The sequence below is a fragment of the Agelaius tricolor genome, unplaced genomic scaffold (assembly GCF_023055355.1).
Source record: "Agelaius tricolor isolate 1412-34295 unplaced genomic scaffold, bAgeTri1.0.p SCAF_3, whole genome shotgun sequence".
NCBI lineage: Eukaryota > Metazoa > Chordata > Aves > Passeriformes > Icteridae > Agelaius > Agelaius tricolor.
Genome location: NW_027269263.1, coordinates 34,086,694 through 34,105,308, shown reverse-complemented (window position 1 = coordinate 34,105,308; position 18,615 = coordinate 34,086,694). Strand labels below are relative to the sequence as shown.

General features: G+C 37.2%; 1 protein-coding gene across 1 annotated transcript in view; it reads left to right on the top strand.

Moving 5' to 3' along the window:
* Positions 1 to 18,615, top strand: part of TRHDE (thyrotropin releasing hormone degrading enzyme) — a 213,069-nt gene that overhangs the window by 31,067 nt on the left and 163,387 nt on the right. Inside the window, exon 3 of the mRNA XM_071423413.1 lies at positions 7,764 to 7,890. Within this exon, the coding sequence (XP_071279514.1) occupies positions 7,764 to 7,890 (127 nt within the window). The remainder of the gene's footprint in view (positions 1 to 7,763; positions 7,891 to 18,615) is intronic.

The window sequence follows — 18,615 nt, the reverse complement described above, 5'->3', positions numbered from 1 at the left end:
GTTTCCTAAGTAGCAGGTCATTGAATGTTCATTGATTTCAGCTAACTCTAAGACAATTCTTGAAATTCTTAAACATGTTTTGTTTTATTTATATTCAAAAAAGGCTCAATGCAGTGCTGTGTGTGACTGCTCAGTTTGGAGTAAAATCATCTTTTAAAGGTGAGCTGTTCCTTCGGTATTTAGTAAGCACATTTCATTATCATGCAGTCTTTTTTGAGTATTGCCCATGATGAATAATGAATAGGAGATTGTAAAAAGGCATTCTTCTGTAATTTCTTCCCATTATCACATCTAACTATGTTCACTACAGTAGAATATTTCAATACAGCTACCTCTCTCTCGCTCCCCTTTACTTATCTGTGTTGTAAAATTTATTGCATTTGCACCACACAAAACTTTTGGAGGTATGTGCATGCACATGTGAAACAATTCATACATATTCTTAGTGGAACCTGGCCTGTAGCTTGTTTGTGTGTGTAGTGAGCTGTTATTTATTTTGAATTTATCACATTTAAAATCCCATTTGAGATGCAATGCCTTGGTTGCAGAAGTGATCCAGGGAGTTCACAGCTATGGCTGTTGGATCCAGACATATGTCTGCTGTATTAAATGTGTGATGTGACCCTATCTTTATCTCTAGAAGTAATAAAAACAATACCTGTGCCTAAAATAGTCAGTGAGCAAAATAACTATAAAAGATTTCAGATTATCAAGTAAATTGAAGTACAGAGGCAATGCATGTGTTTTTTAGCTGAGAGTGTCACTACTGAAGTTGCTGCAGATGAAATAAAGAGCAACACACTATTAATCTGCCTTTATAAAATTTGTAAGTGCTGCTCTGTTGTAATACTAGGGCCTTCTGTATCTATAACATGTAAAGGTATGTCTGAGGTTAAACACGTATTTGAAATTAAACTAACACATAAGCCCTTTCTGAACTGAGATTTTTAAATCATTTTAATATCCCAAATGTACCAGTGCTGGACTAAGCCTGGGGGTATAGTCAGACAGAGAACTGGAGCTTATCTGGAGGGGCCTCCCAAGAGCGGTGCTTTATGTGGAGCCTGCTGGCTTTGAGGAAGGGATTAAAGAAGAGACATTATTCCCAGAATGGCTTTGCTGACACCAGTTGATGAGCAGAAACATCTGTTTCGTAATGGGAAAGCACTCCAAGCTCCTTTAAAACACCTGACAAAGTTACTTTTAATTCTGTGGGAAGTAAGTGGGAGGGATAACTATCCTTAATTGTGAAGTGGATTCCTGTGTTGATACAAGGTTACCTAATCTGTGCTTGCCTGAGAAAACAAGATTTATGGTTGTCACCAGACTTAGGCTCAGTTTCCATACTCTCATTTGCTCTGTCTGTTCAGACTTAAGTACATGTAGCAAAATGGATCAAAGACAGGCGAAAGGAGAAGCGGACACCTAGACATTAGCAAAACAGGTATGCGCCAGCCTTGGAACATTAGCTGTGTTTGCTTGGCGAGATCAGCATCTCTCCAATAGCAGGAAGCTAAATGAGAGCAAGGCTCAAGTCTCTTTTGCTTCCACATGCCTATGTGATGTGACAGCATTCAGAGATAGGAAAAGGCTCTCCATGTGGGTAGCTTTGGGAGTGGTTTTGTGTGGTGAGATGGTTGGCAATATCTCTGATATCAGATGGTGTCATCCAAGGGTTAGGATTATACATGCCTCTTCTCCCCATGTCAGCCTCAAAGCTGACCTTTTTGTACCTGATTCTGTGACAGATACAGCAGTAGTTACCCCCGTGTAAATCCTGCATCAGGCTGTTTTCAAGATTCAGAGAGCTGTTTATAGCATGAGATACAGGTGTGAGATCCAGTCCTGCTTCGCATGATCTCAGCTATCAGTGGCCATGGCCAAAGCACAGTCCTGTATGTAAAGAAATTTTTTTTTTCCTTTTTTTTCTTACTGTGCAACTGACTAACAAGGACTTCTCAAGTGGTGATCTAAAAACAGAGACTGTACACATGGCAGATGCTGTTGGTGAAGATTGCCTTGGTAGAAGTGTCCCTAGCCCAGAGGCTGGACCAGTCATGTCTCCATAATGTCTGAAAGCCCCTGTAGTTAACAGGAGTCATTCAGTTGAAGTCAGCAGATGTTGTTTTAGCTCTTCAGAGCCTGATGAGCCATCTGCCTTCACAAGCCTTTCCTTGCTAAAATAGAGGTCCACTTTATTTCCTTGGAGCAGGATTTTTCATCCAGTGAGCTGTGATTCCCCCCAGGGCATAGGGGAAGACAGTGATGGCAATTGGAGTGGTCTTAAGACATGGAAAAGATGGCTAAACATTTATAGAAAAGATGCCTTGCAGAATGAATGCAGACTGTTATAGAGGATTATTGTGATCAGTAAACTTTTATTGTGATTAGTAAACTTTACTATAGCAATAAATAAAAGAATACAAATATCTTGATATGAAGCAAGGTGATGCTCCCCTAAAAACATAGCACCATTTCAAGAACAAAGGTTTCAAAGGGGCTGCACACATGAAGTAGAAGGTGACATAGAAAATAATGTCTTCAAAAGCTACTTCAAATGTAGACGTGCATATTTAATTCTACAGTAAGAGGTGGGCTCTCGTGTATGGGTGTGCTTCAGGCATGCAAACTTCTACTGTAACATCTGCCTGGTTGTCAACTTCCTTAATTCCCTGGGAAAGCAAGTTGGCAGGCTTGTGGCAAAAGTATCTTCTAGTGCCAGAGGAAGAACATTGTGCAGTTCTCTCTGGTCTTCCTTTATCTGTAGTAAATTCATGTATGGGAGAATGTTGGAACACAGTCTTTCTGCAATTAGACACATGTAAATAATGGATTTTCCCTTTTTGTTGCTGTGATCAAAATGCTGAATGTATTCCATATTCTTTCTACCTACAGAACTGTACAAACCCTTTGGTTTGACCCAAAGTATTTCACATAGTGTGAAAAAATTACTGCAGGTTTTTCCTTACCATTTGTCATCCGTTTAATCCTCTGCTCCTTTTCACTTAACTTTTAATGCAAAAAAAAGAAAAAAAAAAAGAAAAAGAGAAAAGCAGTGATTTTAAAATTTCAAAACAGAACAGTTCTACTTCTTTTTATTCTGTTCCTCTGTTTTTTTACATGGTAAAATTATCACTAGTCTTTGGTACAACAGAAACAATTTTGGTGAACCTGCTATTCTCTGGAAATTAAGTTGTGTGTTGCTGTCTAGAGTTGTACTTGTCAGAATTTTACCCAGTGTAGATAGTTACTAGTTCACAGTTTTTGGAAGTGCTCTGAGGTAATAAGACAAGAAAATCTCTCTTTTCTTTTCAAGTGCTAGCTTTCTTTTTGATGGATAATTTTTACCTGTTGTAGATAGGAAGATTTTTCTCATGCTCTGTAATAACCTGACTTCAGTTAGATGAGATTTGTTTTAAGTATGTTGCACATTTCTTAGCATATATCATGACTCTCTGTGGGAAACAGTTTTTATTTTACAACCACATTTATCTGTTCTGGCAACCTGGTATTACCAATATTTTTAAAATTTCTTCAACTTATTTTGTGTAGCAGATGCTGAAATACTGAGACAGACTAAAGAAAATGTTGCAATATTTACAAATTGTTTGTAAAAGTATGCTGTTTTATAGCAAATAATTTTGACTAACTATAGAGGAGTAGGCTGTTGATCACTTATAACAAATACAAGGTATTTACCATACGAGTTTCAGGAATATTTTAGTACTTTTTCTGCTAATGCTGCCAAAATAATTCTAAGAACCTGAGTAAGGTTACTAATATTTTTAAAATAATACTTCACAATGATTTTTTTTTTAAATGTTGTCTGAGTGTGGCTGAATATTGAATTTATTTAAAGTTCTTATGAAACTACTCCAGGCCTCTGGAAGGCAAACAAGGGGAAACAACTCACATTTTTGCCCACTTTAGAAAAGAATGAGAAAATATATGTTGCCGAGATTTCATTTAGAATGTCTAATAACTTTCAGAGTTATTAACAAGTATCTTATAGAGGAGATCTGGTTCGTAGGGCTGCAGGCACAAACCTAGTTGCTCAAACTTGTGATAGGAAGGAGACAGTCAGTGTGGTTCAATTTGAGGGAGAAATGAGAGGGCTGGGTTTTTCTTCTTTGTAGTCAAAACTCCTGTTGAAAAATTGGTAGTGGTTGCCAATGTAGATGTAAGAGAGCTAAGAAAAACCCTCAGAATTTAGGTTAACTGTGTAAACTTTATTATATTTGTTGGTATTATTGCAGTGTCATTACGAATATGATTCTTCATAACATTTTTCTGATATTTTTCAGTGGATGCTTCTGACTGCATCAGAAGACCAACAGTGTTCTGTTCATATACCTGTTGTCCAAACAGAACCTACCTTATTAATTCCCAGATGTGGAAGGTGCTTGGTGCAGGTTGTTAAGTGGTCACAAGGATGAATGCCTGCTTTGAATTCCCTCCCTGCCTCTGCCACCAGAGTTGCTGTGGGATGCCAAGTAAATAACATAAACTGAAGAGTCTCATTTAGTCATTAATCATGTATTGCTGATTTCATGAATGCCCAAACTAAGGCACCTGTGGCCAAAACTTTGATAAAGTGTTCACCACTGCAGTAAGATATAATAGGAACAGTGCTTTAAGCATGTGCAATAAAACTGTTAAATAGACTTGACATTGAGAGGTGTCAAGATAGGCACCCAGAATTACTTAGTCTCTCTTTGGTCTCCACTTTCTTACATGAAAATAATAGTCTAACCTAATCTTGCAAAGATTATGAAGAAGAGCATTAATAACATTTGCAGGGCAGTAGGTGCCATTGTGGTGAGTGACGAATGCACTTACACTGGAAACCTGTTTGTCTTTTGTAGTTATACATTTAGGCTGACCCTGCACAAAACTTAGTTTTTTCTCTTATTTAAATTACTGTAAAATCAAAATCTTAGGACAGTGGTCAAACAGCCTGTGGGAAAATAAATAAAAATTCGGCATTGTTGTTCAGTCCAATGCAGTTTTAAAGTAACACTACCTACCTGTCTTTTGAAATGAAAGTAGGAAGCAAACAAATTATTCGAAACAAATCTCATGTCTTAATTGTCATTCTGTTTTACTTAAGTTCCTCTTTGGAGCAGAATATAAAAACTTTATTACTTTTGACTGAAAATCTTCTTATAAACTAAGGAAATAATGTAGTCCCTATTTGATGGCTTTGGAAGTAAGATATGGTCAAAATAAGCCCAAAGACATTAAAGAAATATCAGTGTGTGAAAGTTAGAGGCTTCAGTTTCAAACTTATAGGTGCCAACCTTTAGACTGAATTCTGGACCAAGCTCCTCACTTTGTGAATGGCACCTAATGTGACCAGAATGTGCCATCCAAAGCAGCTAGCCAGGTAGGCAGAGTGTCACAGACTGTTCCCTGTGGTAGCCCTCTGCTGACCAAGAGGGAATATCTGAGGCTGGGGTAGGTCTGTAGTGGTGTGTCCAAGGTTCTCCATACATTTCATGCTCAGTAGTTGCTGGGTGAAAGGCAGAAGCAAGACCCAGTGTTTGAAGATGGTTGACTGCTTTGACAATATCTATTGCCTCAAAGCCCCTGAGACACCTGGACAAAGGTGTTTCTGAACTGTGTTCCAGCTTACAGGTGACCTTGGTGTGAGCCATGGAGGCCTGGCAGTCCAGAGCTATTCTGGGCAGGCAGAGGGGCACATAGGGAAACTTTATGGGCAAAATAAAACTACATTCAGCATTAGGCAGGAGACAAATGAGAGTTTGCAGCATTGCAGCTTTTGTACCTTGGCTCCATCTCAGACACCATAAAATGCCTTTTCTATGTTTTCCAGGAGACATTCATTGTAATGCAATAAGTTGAACCTTGATTTTTCTTCTATTTCCTTATTATTTTCTTCCCTTCTGTTGTCCTCTTTCTTATTATGGACAGATTTGGTCACTGTCAAATTGAATGATTTTTTGCATACTTGGTTGACTCTTTTTTTCCCTAATTTGCTGATACAGTCAACTGTGCCAGTAAAGCAATTATGCAGAATTGTGTATAAAGGTTTGATGATACAAAACAGTGTTCATCACAAATCTAATTGTGATTCTTAACATCCTTCCATAAACTCTGTGGTTAATACATGTTTTGTTTTAAAACCTATATTTAGTTTAGTAGATAAGGGAACATTTCAATGTACACATTACTGTTAACTTTGAAAGGAAGCAATAAATAAAAATAGTATTTGGAGGAGTGCAGATGATGATCTATGTGCTTTCAGGTAGTGATTATAAGAAGTCTGCTTTATTACATATCTCATCAGGTTACACCATTACCTATTTTACATTATGAATGATAACTATGTATGGTTGATTGTACACTGAGTCTAATACAACACAAAGATTAAATATGAAGATAGACATTGTAATGAAGCAAGTAATGTGTCTCCATACTGAAACTCAAGAGACAGTAGGTTTAAAGAGAATTGAAGGTACACTGTACTTAGGCTTGATATCTGGTTTCCACTTGGATAGCTGAACTCTTTCAGGAAAAGAGCAGTAAAGCAATACTTGGTAATACTTTCACTGAAGCCAAAAATCCCATCGGCTTTTCTTAATCCAGAGTAGAGCATTTAGAAACATTCCAAAGCTGATATTTCTCCTTCATGTTTGCATTGATACTCTCTGATTTCTGCACTACTGCTTTCCTTGGGAACCCTGGCTGGGATTTAATCCTACCACAGAAAGTACTGGCGAGTCAGATATTATTATTAGGATTGACCTTTAGGAGAGTCTCATTTACATCAGGTCATTATGAACTGTGGGGAGAGACCTTCTGTTACAGTCACTAGAGACAAAGGACACGCTGCTTCCATCAGGCACGGTATGAGGAAAGAGAGCAAAAAGTGGTTCTCCTTTCTGTCCCCATCTTGATTAGCAGTTGTAGGCTCTGTGTTATCTTTGCATGAAGGAATTGCTACAGACTGTAAGGACAAGGAAGAAGTAATAACCTGGCAGTAATTTCTGCTACCTCCCTAATCAGGGTCATACTTGAATGCTGAATTATGAAGGTGAGTTCTGTTCACTTGGTTCACTCCAGGTATTAAAATGTGTGAGCTGTGTTGTACTGCACAGAGCAGCCTGTGGCTTATACAAACAGCTTTAATTTACTGCTTTCTGGAAACAGAAGCCTGAAGCAGTCATGGAGGTTTCAGGAATGTTAATTGTTTGTGTACATGAATGAGCTCAGAAATGGTCGTTTTTGCAGTCTTCCCATAGCTCATCGAGGGTAACGGTGTCACTGCCGGAGAGGAGAAAAGAGAACGATTATTTTCTTTCTTCACAGTCTACTAATATTTTCAGGGCTTGATATAATGTGCCTTTAACAAACCATGAACTTCTCTCCTACTGAGTCACTGCATCCTGCCTACATTCAGTGTAGGCAGAGAACCATTATACTAATCCACTCTTCCATCATATCTCTAACAAACACATGTATTTTCTTCGAATATTTATTTTGATACAAGGAGTGCAAGTTTTTTACTTGGCAACACAAATAAGTAGGAGATTGTGACTTCTGAACTTTGTAACTTTAATTGTGGTAGTTCTGGTTTTCAATTATGATATGACTTGACAAATGTATGACAATCATATTTGGCTTTAAGGGAATAGTCCTGCCACCTCATAGCAACTGTAGGGTAATTAATTCACGTCTTCTGGTAGGATAGGTTTAAAAGGCAGATGCTGAAATTGGACTTTTGCTTTGTTTTTTAACAGGTACGGTTATATGCAAGGCCTGATGCAATCCGAAGAGGATCAGGGGACTATGCTCTAAATATTACAAGGAGACTCATTGAGTTTTATGAAGATTATTTTAAAGTGCCCTATTCCCTGCCAAAATTGGGTAAGATTTCCCAAAGAATGTGAAGTTAACCCAGAAATGAGGGATTAAGTCAGCTAAAGGAATGTAATGTATTGGATTTCAAGTTAAATGTTTGGGTTAATTTAGGAGGATCAGTAAGTAAGAAATTTTTCCTTGTGGAGGAAGGGAAGCCAAAATATGCTTTCTCCAACCTGGAAATGAAAGGAGCAGGAAGAAGTCAGTATTTACATTTGTTAGACAATGGGTAGAGAACCTGAGACCTTTCACTGATAAGTGGGCTGGGTTTTTCTTTTTTTTTTTGATGTTGTCAGTTTTGGTCCTTACTCCTATGAGATAGGCACTGGAAGATGTTTGTTCTGTAATACTTGTACCTTGGTGCCTCAGCCTTAAATGGGGAACAGAAGTGAAAACATTTGTGGAAACTGGCAACCTGTAGCAGCGCAGGACTGTGGGCTTGTTTTTTTTCTTTTTTGATTTTATGGCTTATATGGCTTATATGGCTTATTAATGATGATTAGTAGAGAAGCTTATTGTCTTGTTGTTTGTTGAAAAAAGTGCTGTGATTTTGTTTTACTGTGATCTTTTAAATGTAAACCCCATAAATTTCTATTATTTTTAAAAAATAGCTTCTTCTCATCCTCTCTTTCACCACAATCAATTGGTCTCCTACTCGTTTAAATACTTTCCACAGTATTACACCCTCCCTCCTTTGCAGCATGTTTGATAAAGACTCAGAAGAGCCTGTTGCTCAGCAGCAGGAAGAGAGCATGTATTTGATCAGAAGTATTAGAGTTGGAACCACAGGTGTTCCTCCCAGGAAGTCAGGGTTTATTTCATTAAATCCCTTACCTGCTGCGTAGGTTTATTGGACTTACAGCTAATGGTGTAGTAGATAGATAATGAAATTGATGTTTCTAGATGAGGGTATTGCATGAATATTTTTATAAGTATGTTGTGGCATTTATTTCTTGGTGTCTTTTAATAACAGGTTACAGGCATAAGGCCTATTTAAGTATACACGAACTTTCTGTGTATACTTTCATTTTTGTCTTCAAACATACTAATAATGTTTTGTAAAGGAAGTACTAGGCTTACAGGGGGCATAAATTCAGAGGGAGAAAACATAATCAAGAACTTGTTGAATAGAAAAGATGAACATAGAATGGTTTTGGTTGGAAGGGATCTTAAAGGTCATCTAAACATCCAAACATCATTACTTCAGGTAGTTTATTGAGAATGCCAGCTGGCAGCAGTGCTAGTAACTGTATCTGCTTCAGAGTATCTTTCAGAACTGCAGCATATGGTCTGTAAAACCAACATGCTATATCCATTGTCATTGTGCTGTGGCATATCTTTTAAAAATATCAAATTGTAAGTGAATATATTCCAGTTTGGATCTTTTTGGAACAGAACAGGAAGAATAGTCACAAGTAAAGTTGTATTTTTTCATCAAATATTTGCAGTAAAATTGTTAATAGGAAATATTATGTGAAGACTTTAGCCATTCAGTAGTGGTACAAGAAAATAATTTCTATAGAGAATAATTTTTTATAATATAGTAAGGTTGAATTTATTTAATGTAAATATAGGAAGAAAAATTTCTTAACTCAGTGATATAAATATTTTTAAGAATTTTATTTGCATATTAATACAGGTATATTTGTTCCAGTTCCACCAAACACTGATTACTATGTTTAAGCATGCGCTGGTGTCTTTAACCTGAAAAAATGCTGAATTTTTATTTTTGCTTTAAACTTGTGAAAAAAATCAAAGTTTAGAAGGTTAGGGACAGAAGTCTGATGGATGAATTGAAGGACTAAAAATGGTAATAATTTAATGTGTTTATGATAGGGATTTTGCAGTAGTATTGAAGAATTTCCCAACTGAAAAGACAAAACAGCATTAATGACAGCAATTGAAAAAGCATGTGCATCAGGTAGATATGTTGGTACTAAAAATGCACCTGGGCTCTCCAAAAGCTTAGGACTCATCTGATTTACTGCTGTCAGCACTGCAAAGGATTGAGTACTTTATTACGGTTTTAAGAAAAATGAGCATGTTTTCTTTAGCAGGGCATTTCAGAAGTCTTTAATTTCACTTCTAAATGTGAAAGTGGGAGTGAAAAATGAGGAATGTACTTTGGAAAGCTTTTTAATGTCAACAGTTTTATGGAAAATGTTCTGTTTCAAACAGATTTAAAAAAAAGTTTCACGTACTTTTCAGTTCTAACAAGAAGAAACTTAACCAAATGTAATTATTTTTGTTGAAAGTACAGTTTATGTTTACAAAATAATTTTGTTGAAATACTGACCAGTTGACTTTGGAGGTGCTGTACTGGCTATTGGGTGAGACATTTTTGGTGTCAGTGCTGTCTGTGGGGCTGTCTGTGTGTTAGAGTTGGAACTACAGGTGATTCTCCCTGGACAAGGGACCTGCCACCCACCAAGCACTTTGTCATCTGTGTGGTCATCCTTTTGAGCTCTCTATATGGTAGGAGTATCTGAGGACATTTAGGCTCTTTAGATGTATCAGAAAGATCTCTGTTCATTTTTTCTCTTCTGAGTCATTGGGGTCCATTTCCAAGGCATTTGAAATGAGTGCTCCTTAGTTGAGTTTGTAATACATCAGCCAGTGTTCTCTACAGGACCAATTCCTCTTATTGCTCTGGACTACCTGACTGGTGGTCACCAGGCTTTCTTGCTGTGCTTGCATGCAATCAGATGGCTGTGGCTAAGGTTTTTTACATCTTATATGATCTGTACTGCCTTCTGAATGCACTGGAGAAGTAGGTTTGTTTTCCTATTGATATGAATTCTGGTAATGAATGTGAATTGGGAATTTCTCTGACTGGAATTAACAATTTCCGCAGTTAAAAGTTCTACATAGCATGTAGCTTTTTTTTCTACTCTCTAGTTCATACTCTGAACTGGAAGGTACTTGTGTAAGGTTTTAAACCAATAATTTTGATATGAATTTCATTTATGAAAAATAAATCGTGTCTTTTAAACAAAACCTAGATTTTCCCAAGACTATAATACTGTCATTGTAAACATTGGTTAAAGTGGTGCTGGATAAACTATGGAATTTTATTTAATCTAAAAAGGTATGCAGAAGGATTTTTAATTATATTCTTATGGCTACTGAATATAAAATATTTCTGTATTTATATCACATAGTTGTTTTTAATCCTGTTTGCATTGCACAAAAAACTGCTTTGTATGCATAGAGCTTTTCCTTATGAGGGTCTTTAGACTGGAGAGGTCTTGAATTTTTCTCCCTGAAGCCCTGACCAGTTAATGTTTTGAAGTGCACAGAGCTTAGAAATATAAAAAGAAAAAAAAAACCCAAACAAACAGAAAAACCACCTTAAAAGAGAAGCTTCAAAGGTCAGAGTCACACTATGGGGAATGAAAATCTAATCAAGCCCTCTTGCTATGTGGACAGCTGTGATTCTTTAGTTGTAAATGGTTTGAGGTACAGGGGCTGACTGGCTTTTCCAACGAAGACTCCACTTCATGAGGGGTCACATCAGCATGGAGTAGAGAGACAGAATCCCCTCCCCCCCTCCCTCACCCTACTGGTCACACTGCTTTTGATACAGCCCAGATTGGCTCATGTCCAGCCTCTCCTCCACCAACACCCCTAAGTGAAATATATTTTCCGACTTCTGAAAGTCTTTTTCTCTAGATTTGCTGTATAGTAAACTTGGTAGTTCCATCTGATATATTTTAGATGGTTATTGTTAGGTGGGATTTTTTTCCTTTACAGTTGCAGTTGAGGTATTAATTACCTACTTCATACAAAAATTTTATGGTTTTTTTCATTATGCTGCATAAAACACTGATGTTGTGAATGCAAGGTCTCAGAAAATGATTTTCCAAGAGATTTAGTGAACATGCTGCATGATGGAAGACTCGATTTGACCATTAACATTTGCTCATTCAGTATTTTTCGAAGATTCAGTTTTTAAAGTATGTCACTGAGGAATTTAAACTCTTTCTTATGAGGTAGAAAATAACTCAGGCATTAGAATGAAGAAGTTTAGCAGGGGAATGTTTCCATTCTGATTTTTAAGAGAAACTCATGTACCTCTGTTCCATTCCCTGATGGTTGACAGTGAACATTTCGGTGAGAGAGAACTGCTGCTGCCTCATGCAGTGTGAGTCATTGCAGGCCAGAGAAAATGTGTTGAGATGTTGTTATGTTAGCCAGCTGACTTGCTGTGAGCGCTAGTGATTAACTGTTCCTTTTGATTTAAGTGCTTAAGTACTATTAGCTTGACTCTTGGACATGCTCCTGACCTATTCATTGCAATGTTGCCTTCTGCCCTACTTGATCTTCCATCATCTTCATTAGCACTTCTTGTGCTACTGCTTTCTTCCACTTTGTTCGTCCTTCCTTCTGTCTCTGCTGCTCTTTGTAGGCTGAACCTCTATGTTGTTGCCTGCATTCTCTGCTAAAGTTATGTAAAAGTTTCACAATTCTACCCTCATGCTTTCTCTCTAGCAAGGCAAGGCTTCCTGCTGCCTGCCCAGCTCTGAGCTGAAATTATTGTACAACACCAAGCATGATAGCTTGATTTTTTCTTCTCTGTCTATAAAATTAAAGCATTAATTAGTATAGCAGGCACTAAAAACTTGATTCATGCATCTAAACAGAGTTAACTGGTACTGTTAAATGCCATGGGGTATTGTGAGAACTCTTAGCTAATGTCCTGCTGGCTTTCAGATGAAATTCTGTTGGGCCATGGCTGGCCCATACCTGACAGTTTAACATGGACTTATTGCTTTTTAATAGCTTTGAAAAATCTCAGTTGGGGCTATCACCCATGTTTAGGCAGCACAGTTGAAGCCTGCTATTTTCTTCGACCAACTACTTGAAGAAAGCATAATGCTTCTGCAGATGGAGGACTATTTGTTGATACAGATCATTCCTACACAGAGAAACTGTGTCACTTCTTCCGTTTGGGGTGTGGTTTTGGCATGTGAGTGCTTTTATTTTTTTTTTTTTTTTCTTTTTTAAATTTCTAAGCTGTGGGCACTTCGAAACAGAAACTGGTCAGGACACCAGGGGGAAAAATTCCAGCTCCAGCCATAGGGAAAAGCAATGTCTTTTCTCAGAACAATGCACTGATATAGAAAAGGAACTGTGAATTACTAAACTGAAACAAACCACGTAGGAAATCAATCCATAGTATGATGTTAACAAAGAAGGGAAAAAATAGTCATCACTTACAACTTACTGTGTTGCTCTAAACTATTTCAAATGATAAACCAATTATTTCCATTGGTGAATTTAATATGGCTCACAATGGGCTTTCGAACAGGTTTGGAAGTTTGTTAAGGGCTACCTGATCTCTCTCTGTTGCATTAGCGTAGCTAGTCTGATATTATTGCAGGAGATGGAAAAAGTTACATACAGGAATAAAGTAGCCTTATATAGAGTAAAGATGAATGGGCCCTGGTGGAAATAATCCTGTTCTGAATGGAATGTTTTCATTACGTTGTGGCTTCCCTTCCCTCTTAACTGTGACATGAATAGAAGCCATGCCTCTCAGATAAGGAAAGTGTCCAGAAGTATTATTGCCAGTAGCAATTCAGTCAGCCCAGAGTAAAAAGAAGGTGACCCAGTCTGACAGTGTCCCCACTGGCTACTTGGCTAAATCAGCTTGGCTTTTAAATGAGTAATTAAAAAAAAAAAAAAGAAAAAAACACCACCTGAGAGTGATGCTATTATGAGAGGGTAATAGCATGTGGGATTGTGGGAGATTCCCTGGAAATGTCAGGGCTGTTTTTGAGCCAGGAGAATCCTTCATCTGAATGTAAATAGATTTTTCCCAAGCTACTCTTCAGTATGTGTAATTTGAACAGTTAGTACCAGTGTAGAAGTGGGTGCACTGAATTTCAGCAGTCTATTCTTAGTTCTGTACCTTGTGAGAAACACAGATGCCTTCAGAAAATGATACATTTTATGGTGAGTTTGGCTGAGAAGGTACCAGTAAAGGTATCTCTTTTGGCTACACAGAGAGGAAACTAATCTGGATAGTTTAAATTTGATCTCTGATTTTTAGATTGATAAAAGATGAAGTGAATACTTCTGTAGGATTTATGAAATGGGGTAAGATCTTGGACACACAGAAACTCCATAGAAATTATGGGAATCACCAGAACACTGAACTTCTAACTGATATGAGATGGTTAAACGCCTAAAAAGCCCATGAATCCAAAATGCTTTTTACATAGCTGTGACTGGAGTAGTTTTCATTATAGTTCCTTTCACTTGCCTGAGCAAAGCTCTCATACCTGATTGACCATGTCCAGCATTTGAACTAATTTTATTTTTAAGAGAGGCTACAGAACAATTTTAATAACATGTTGGAGAGTCAAGAGGGTTCATCAGAGACTGATCAGCAGCTGAGATCTTTTATACCAGTAACTGTAGCTTTAGTTTAAAGGAGTGTGTCTAGGAAAAGCTTAGGTCTTTGGTCCACAATGAACTTCATGTTTGTATAGGCATTATGAATGGTAGTTTTTATTATAGGACAGGGGCTATATGTCATTAGGATACTGTGAGAGTTACTTTCTGTGCATGGTGTGACACTATGAAAGTTACCATGCAAAGCTCAGAGCTACATGGCAGGAAAACAAATACAAAAGGATTTGGATAAAAGATAAATGATTTAGATGGTGCTCAAGAAGAGGGATGTGTGAATCCTTGGGCAGTGTTCAGGAAGATTGGATTGCAGTAGAATCTGCTAAACCATGTTTTTTTTCCTTTTGAAAATTGTACCTTTAGCATTTAGTTTGAATGAAGTAGGTAATGCTGTTGATCTACATCAATTAGAGTACCAAGGAGAAAAAAATGACCTTTTCTCTCAGAATTGAGGTAGAAGCCTGACACCATCTATATCTAAAATAAGACAGAAGTGTTCCACAATCTACTCAAGTATGTTGTCCTGGGGTGGAAAAGGAAATGGCTGTTGTTGACTTACTGAAACGTGTAGTCCCCCTATGCAGTCTTATATACTGGGCATTATTTAAACAGCACCTTCAAGAGAACTGTATATTTACAAACAGAGCTAGTGGAATAATATGTAATGGACTAATGTGTTCATAATGACAGTATTTGAGTAAATATGAAAGTTTACAGCTGACTTGCTTATGTGTAATTTTGATTCATAGTCATATGACAAACTTGAAATAATTTCAAGTTCAATTCATTAAGGTTCCAGTTTTCATTTAACCTTGCAGTTTCAAATGGGAGGAGCGTGAACAAGGATACTATGGTGAGTCTTGTTTTTTCTGTCTTAGCATGTGAAGTAGAGGATGTCCTGAAGAGTGAAACTCAGCAAAATCAAAGTGTTGTGCTGGTGAGAAAAAAAGAAAAAAAGGCATATTATAGGACTCTACACATCAAACACTGACACAGCTCACTCAGACTTTTTGTTTAACATGTGCAGTTTGAGTACAGGTCAGTTCTATTATTTTTAAAGAATTTTTAGTGTGAATTGATTGAGACAGGTAGTTTTACATACTTCAGTAGCAGCAGCAGCAATAACTTCCACTAGTATTCAGGATTGTGGTTTTTGGCCTCCCACATTTGATTTGAAAAGTGAAGACAGCTCAGTTTCTGGCCGGACTCAGAAACAAGTTCAAATGAGTCTAAGAGGAAATAAAAATCAATACAATGGAATCTGTTTTTCAATTCCTGTCTGAAAATGTGTTCTGTAGCAGTTTTAGCCCTAGTGTTTTGCTTGCTGAACCCTATAGTTGCTGTGTTGGATCTCCAGCCCTGGAAGAGGTAATGTTATGACAATGTTCAGAGTCTTATTTCAGAAGTCTGTTCAGAGTCGTGTTTCAGAAGCACAATTTTATTTAGCCTGAAAGTTGTACTGTAGCCTATTTCCTTGGTCAAGACAGGCAATAAAGCCTTAAAAGACATTTGTCCTGCATCTCTCCCTCACTGGAGGCACTTAGAGCTGTTGGGGTTTGCATAACTCCTTGCCTTCCTTTCTTTAAGGGGTAAGCCCGCTGTTTGAAGAGTTAGCAAACTGATTTAGGATGTTTCATTTCAGAGCTAATCTGTACCTTCTATCACTTACTCAAAGTCTCTGAATGGCTGAGATGAAAACTTCCATGCAGAAAGACTAAAAGAAGATTTTGACAATACTTGCATTGCGTTGTTCCTTTTGCATAGGTAGCAATTGTTTTCACAGCAATTTCAAAATTCCTGCCGTCAGTTTCAGGCTGGTTATTAGGACTTTTAGGAGTGTGTGAATTTATTTATTTTTCATATCAGTATCATTGCTAAAAGTGAGTGAGAAGAAGAACAATCGATTTTGGTTTTTTGTTTTCTTTTTTTTTCCCTCCTGCAGCACTGAAGAAGTGTTCCTGTTAACTTTCCATGTTTTCAGTTTTAGAAGGATTGTGCTTCTTTGGGGTAGTTCATTACGCTCTGCAGATGGTATTGTGTCTTAAGTTTGTTTTCCATTAGATGCTGATTTGAGGGCAGCAAATATATTACATTGAGAAACAGAAATTTCACTAGGCAAAACTGATGATAAAGCACTTTGCCCACTGCCTCACTGAAACTGATTTGTATTTGGTTTTGCTTATTTTCTTTTGTTTGTTTTGAAATAAGAATCTATGTATTTTAAAGTGTTATCTATTCAGACAAAATGTAATGCTAACATCATGAAAACTCCGTAATTGTCCCTACTAAGAGCATTCTTCTTCACTATGAACCTTGTGCCATAAAGAAAATAGATGAGGGAAGTACACACAGACAGAGTAACTCAAAATAATGTAATTAATGTTCTTCCTAGTAAATCTAAAAGGTATGCATTACTGATGCAGTGAGAGGTGGAAAAAAGTTACCACTTACGGAAAATATCCTGAGTATTAGACACAGCTAAAAATCTTTATGTAGATGTTTAAAAATGAGCTTTCACATCTTATTTATGAACTGTAAAAAACCCCTATAGATACAGATATAAAGAAGATACATTTTCATGTATCAGCACAGAGCACACAAAGTTTCTTTCAAGTGATTATTACAGTGTCTTGAAAAGATTGTAACACATTAAAGTGGGACTTAAGTAGGCCAGAGATTTCTGTTCATACAAAAGATGTGAGAAAGTGTATAGCTACTGAGCTGTATAAACCTATTGCTGCTGGCTAGATTCTGCTGGCTTAGTTATAAACCTTCCACCTGTACTAGCTAGTTTCTGTAAGCTACTGAAATTTAAAGGGATGTATGTGCTCACCTTTTATTGCTTTTGCTAAGGATATTGTAACTGAAAAATATCCTAACACAATGAATTATGCTACGTTTGCAGTTCCATGCCTGAAGCAACTTCATTTTTACATTATGGAAACCAATGATTTTCAGTGTAACGATGAAAATATTAAGATGGCTGAACAACTTTAAATTAAACAAGTGAATTACCATTGTGCATTTTCCCCTCGCCCCACCTTGCTTCCTGGGTGCTAGCAAGCTTCTTAAAATGGTATATGGACATTGAAAGAATCACTTAATGAAAATTTGGTGGAGATTTTTGGTAGGTACTGCTAAACTTGCTTTCTCTGTTCTCTCTTGTATGTGAATTCTCCTTTTCTTCTAATTTATTTAATTGCCATCTGCTTATGTATTTAAACCATAGCATTTCCAGATTCAGGATCAACTCTGTGAAGACTGCGATTTCGTCGCTCTCTCTGATTCTTATCAGTAACACTTCTAACAAAGCTGTCCTTGTGAAGATGCATATTTGTCATAGTGATAGCACACTTCAGGAAGTGTATTAAGCTAAAATAACTCCCACTGTTCAGCTGAAAAATATGTTCCTTGTCATATGCTACTGCTTACTGAAATTAAACTTGGGCAACATTGTAGTCTAGAAAAATCCAGTTGCTTTTTCTTCTTGGAGTGTTTGGCACTGCTACATGTTGTTCTGCTTTTGTAAGTACTGGCCAGTTCAATGCTGAAGTGGGTGGGAGCGGGAGGGAAGGGACAAGTGCACAAAAGAACTTAGATATGTACTTTGGAGACCCTTGTTGGAAGTTTCTGCAGCTATTGCTCTCTCTCTCTGGGAGGCTTAGATGAATATTTAGAAACTGTTTCCAAATAATGCCTGAGTTTGTGCCTTTGTAATTGATCCTGAGCTCTGTAACAAGAGGGAACTTACCGGTGGAAGGGATCGTGCCAAAAGAGGTCCTGATATGTTTTTTATTTAGCAGGGGCTTTGGTCTGTCACCACCACTATGACACTAGGTTTCCTTTTGAAGTCATGTTGTAAAAGCACAGGTAATTTGACAGAACTTAACACATGGCTCTTTATGATGTGACTCCCAAACAGTAACAGGTCAGTGGTTGAATTCCTCATAAGAAATTATGTGAGATGTTTCCACACCACAGTTCTGTTGTCCTATTTAGATGCTCAGCTGAAAACCAAAGAGTGAGGGCAGGCAGATGTTTTGCTGGTCAGATGTGTAAAAAATGTTCAGAGATAGAGATATAATTTATCTAATGATATAATTTATATCTAATAATATCATTTATATAATAATATAAATTCTATCAGTGAGATAGAATTTGAGTATGCATTGAGACAGGCAGCTGGAACTTGCATCCTTTCATGGTTAAGTATTGATGATTTATGTGAGGGACATACAAGTCACTGCAATATTTCCTGCTTTAAAGTTGGTCTGAGAGGTGTTCTTCCTAGGGTGCTAATTCTCAGGTGTGGAA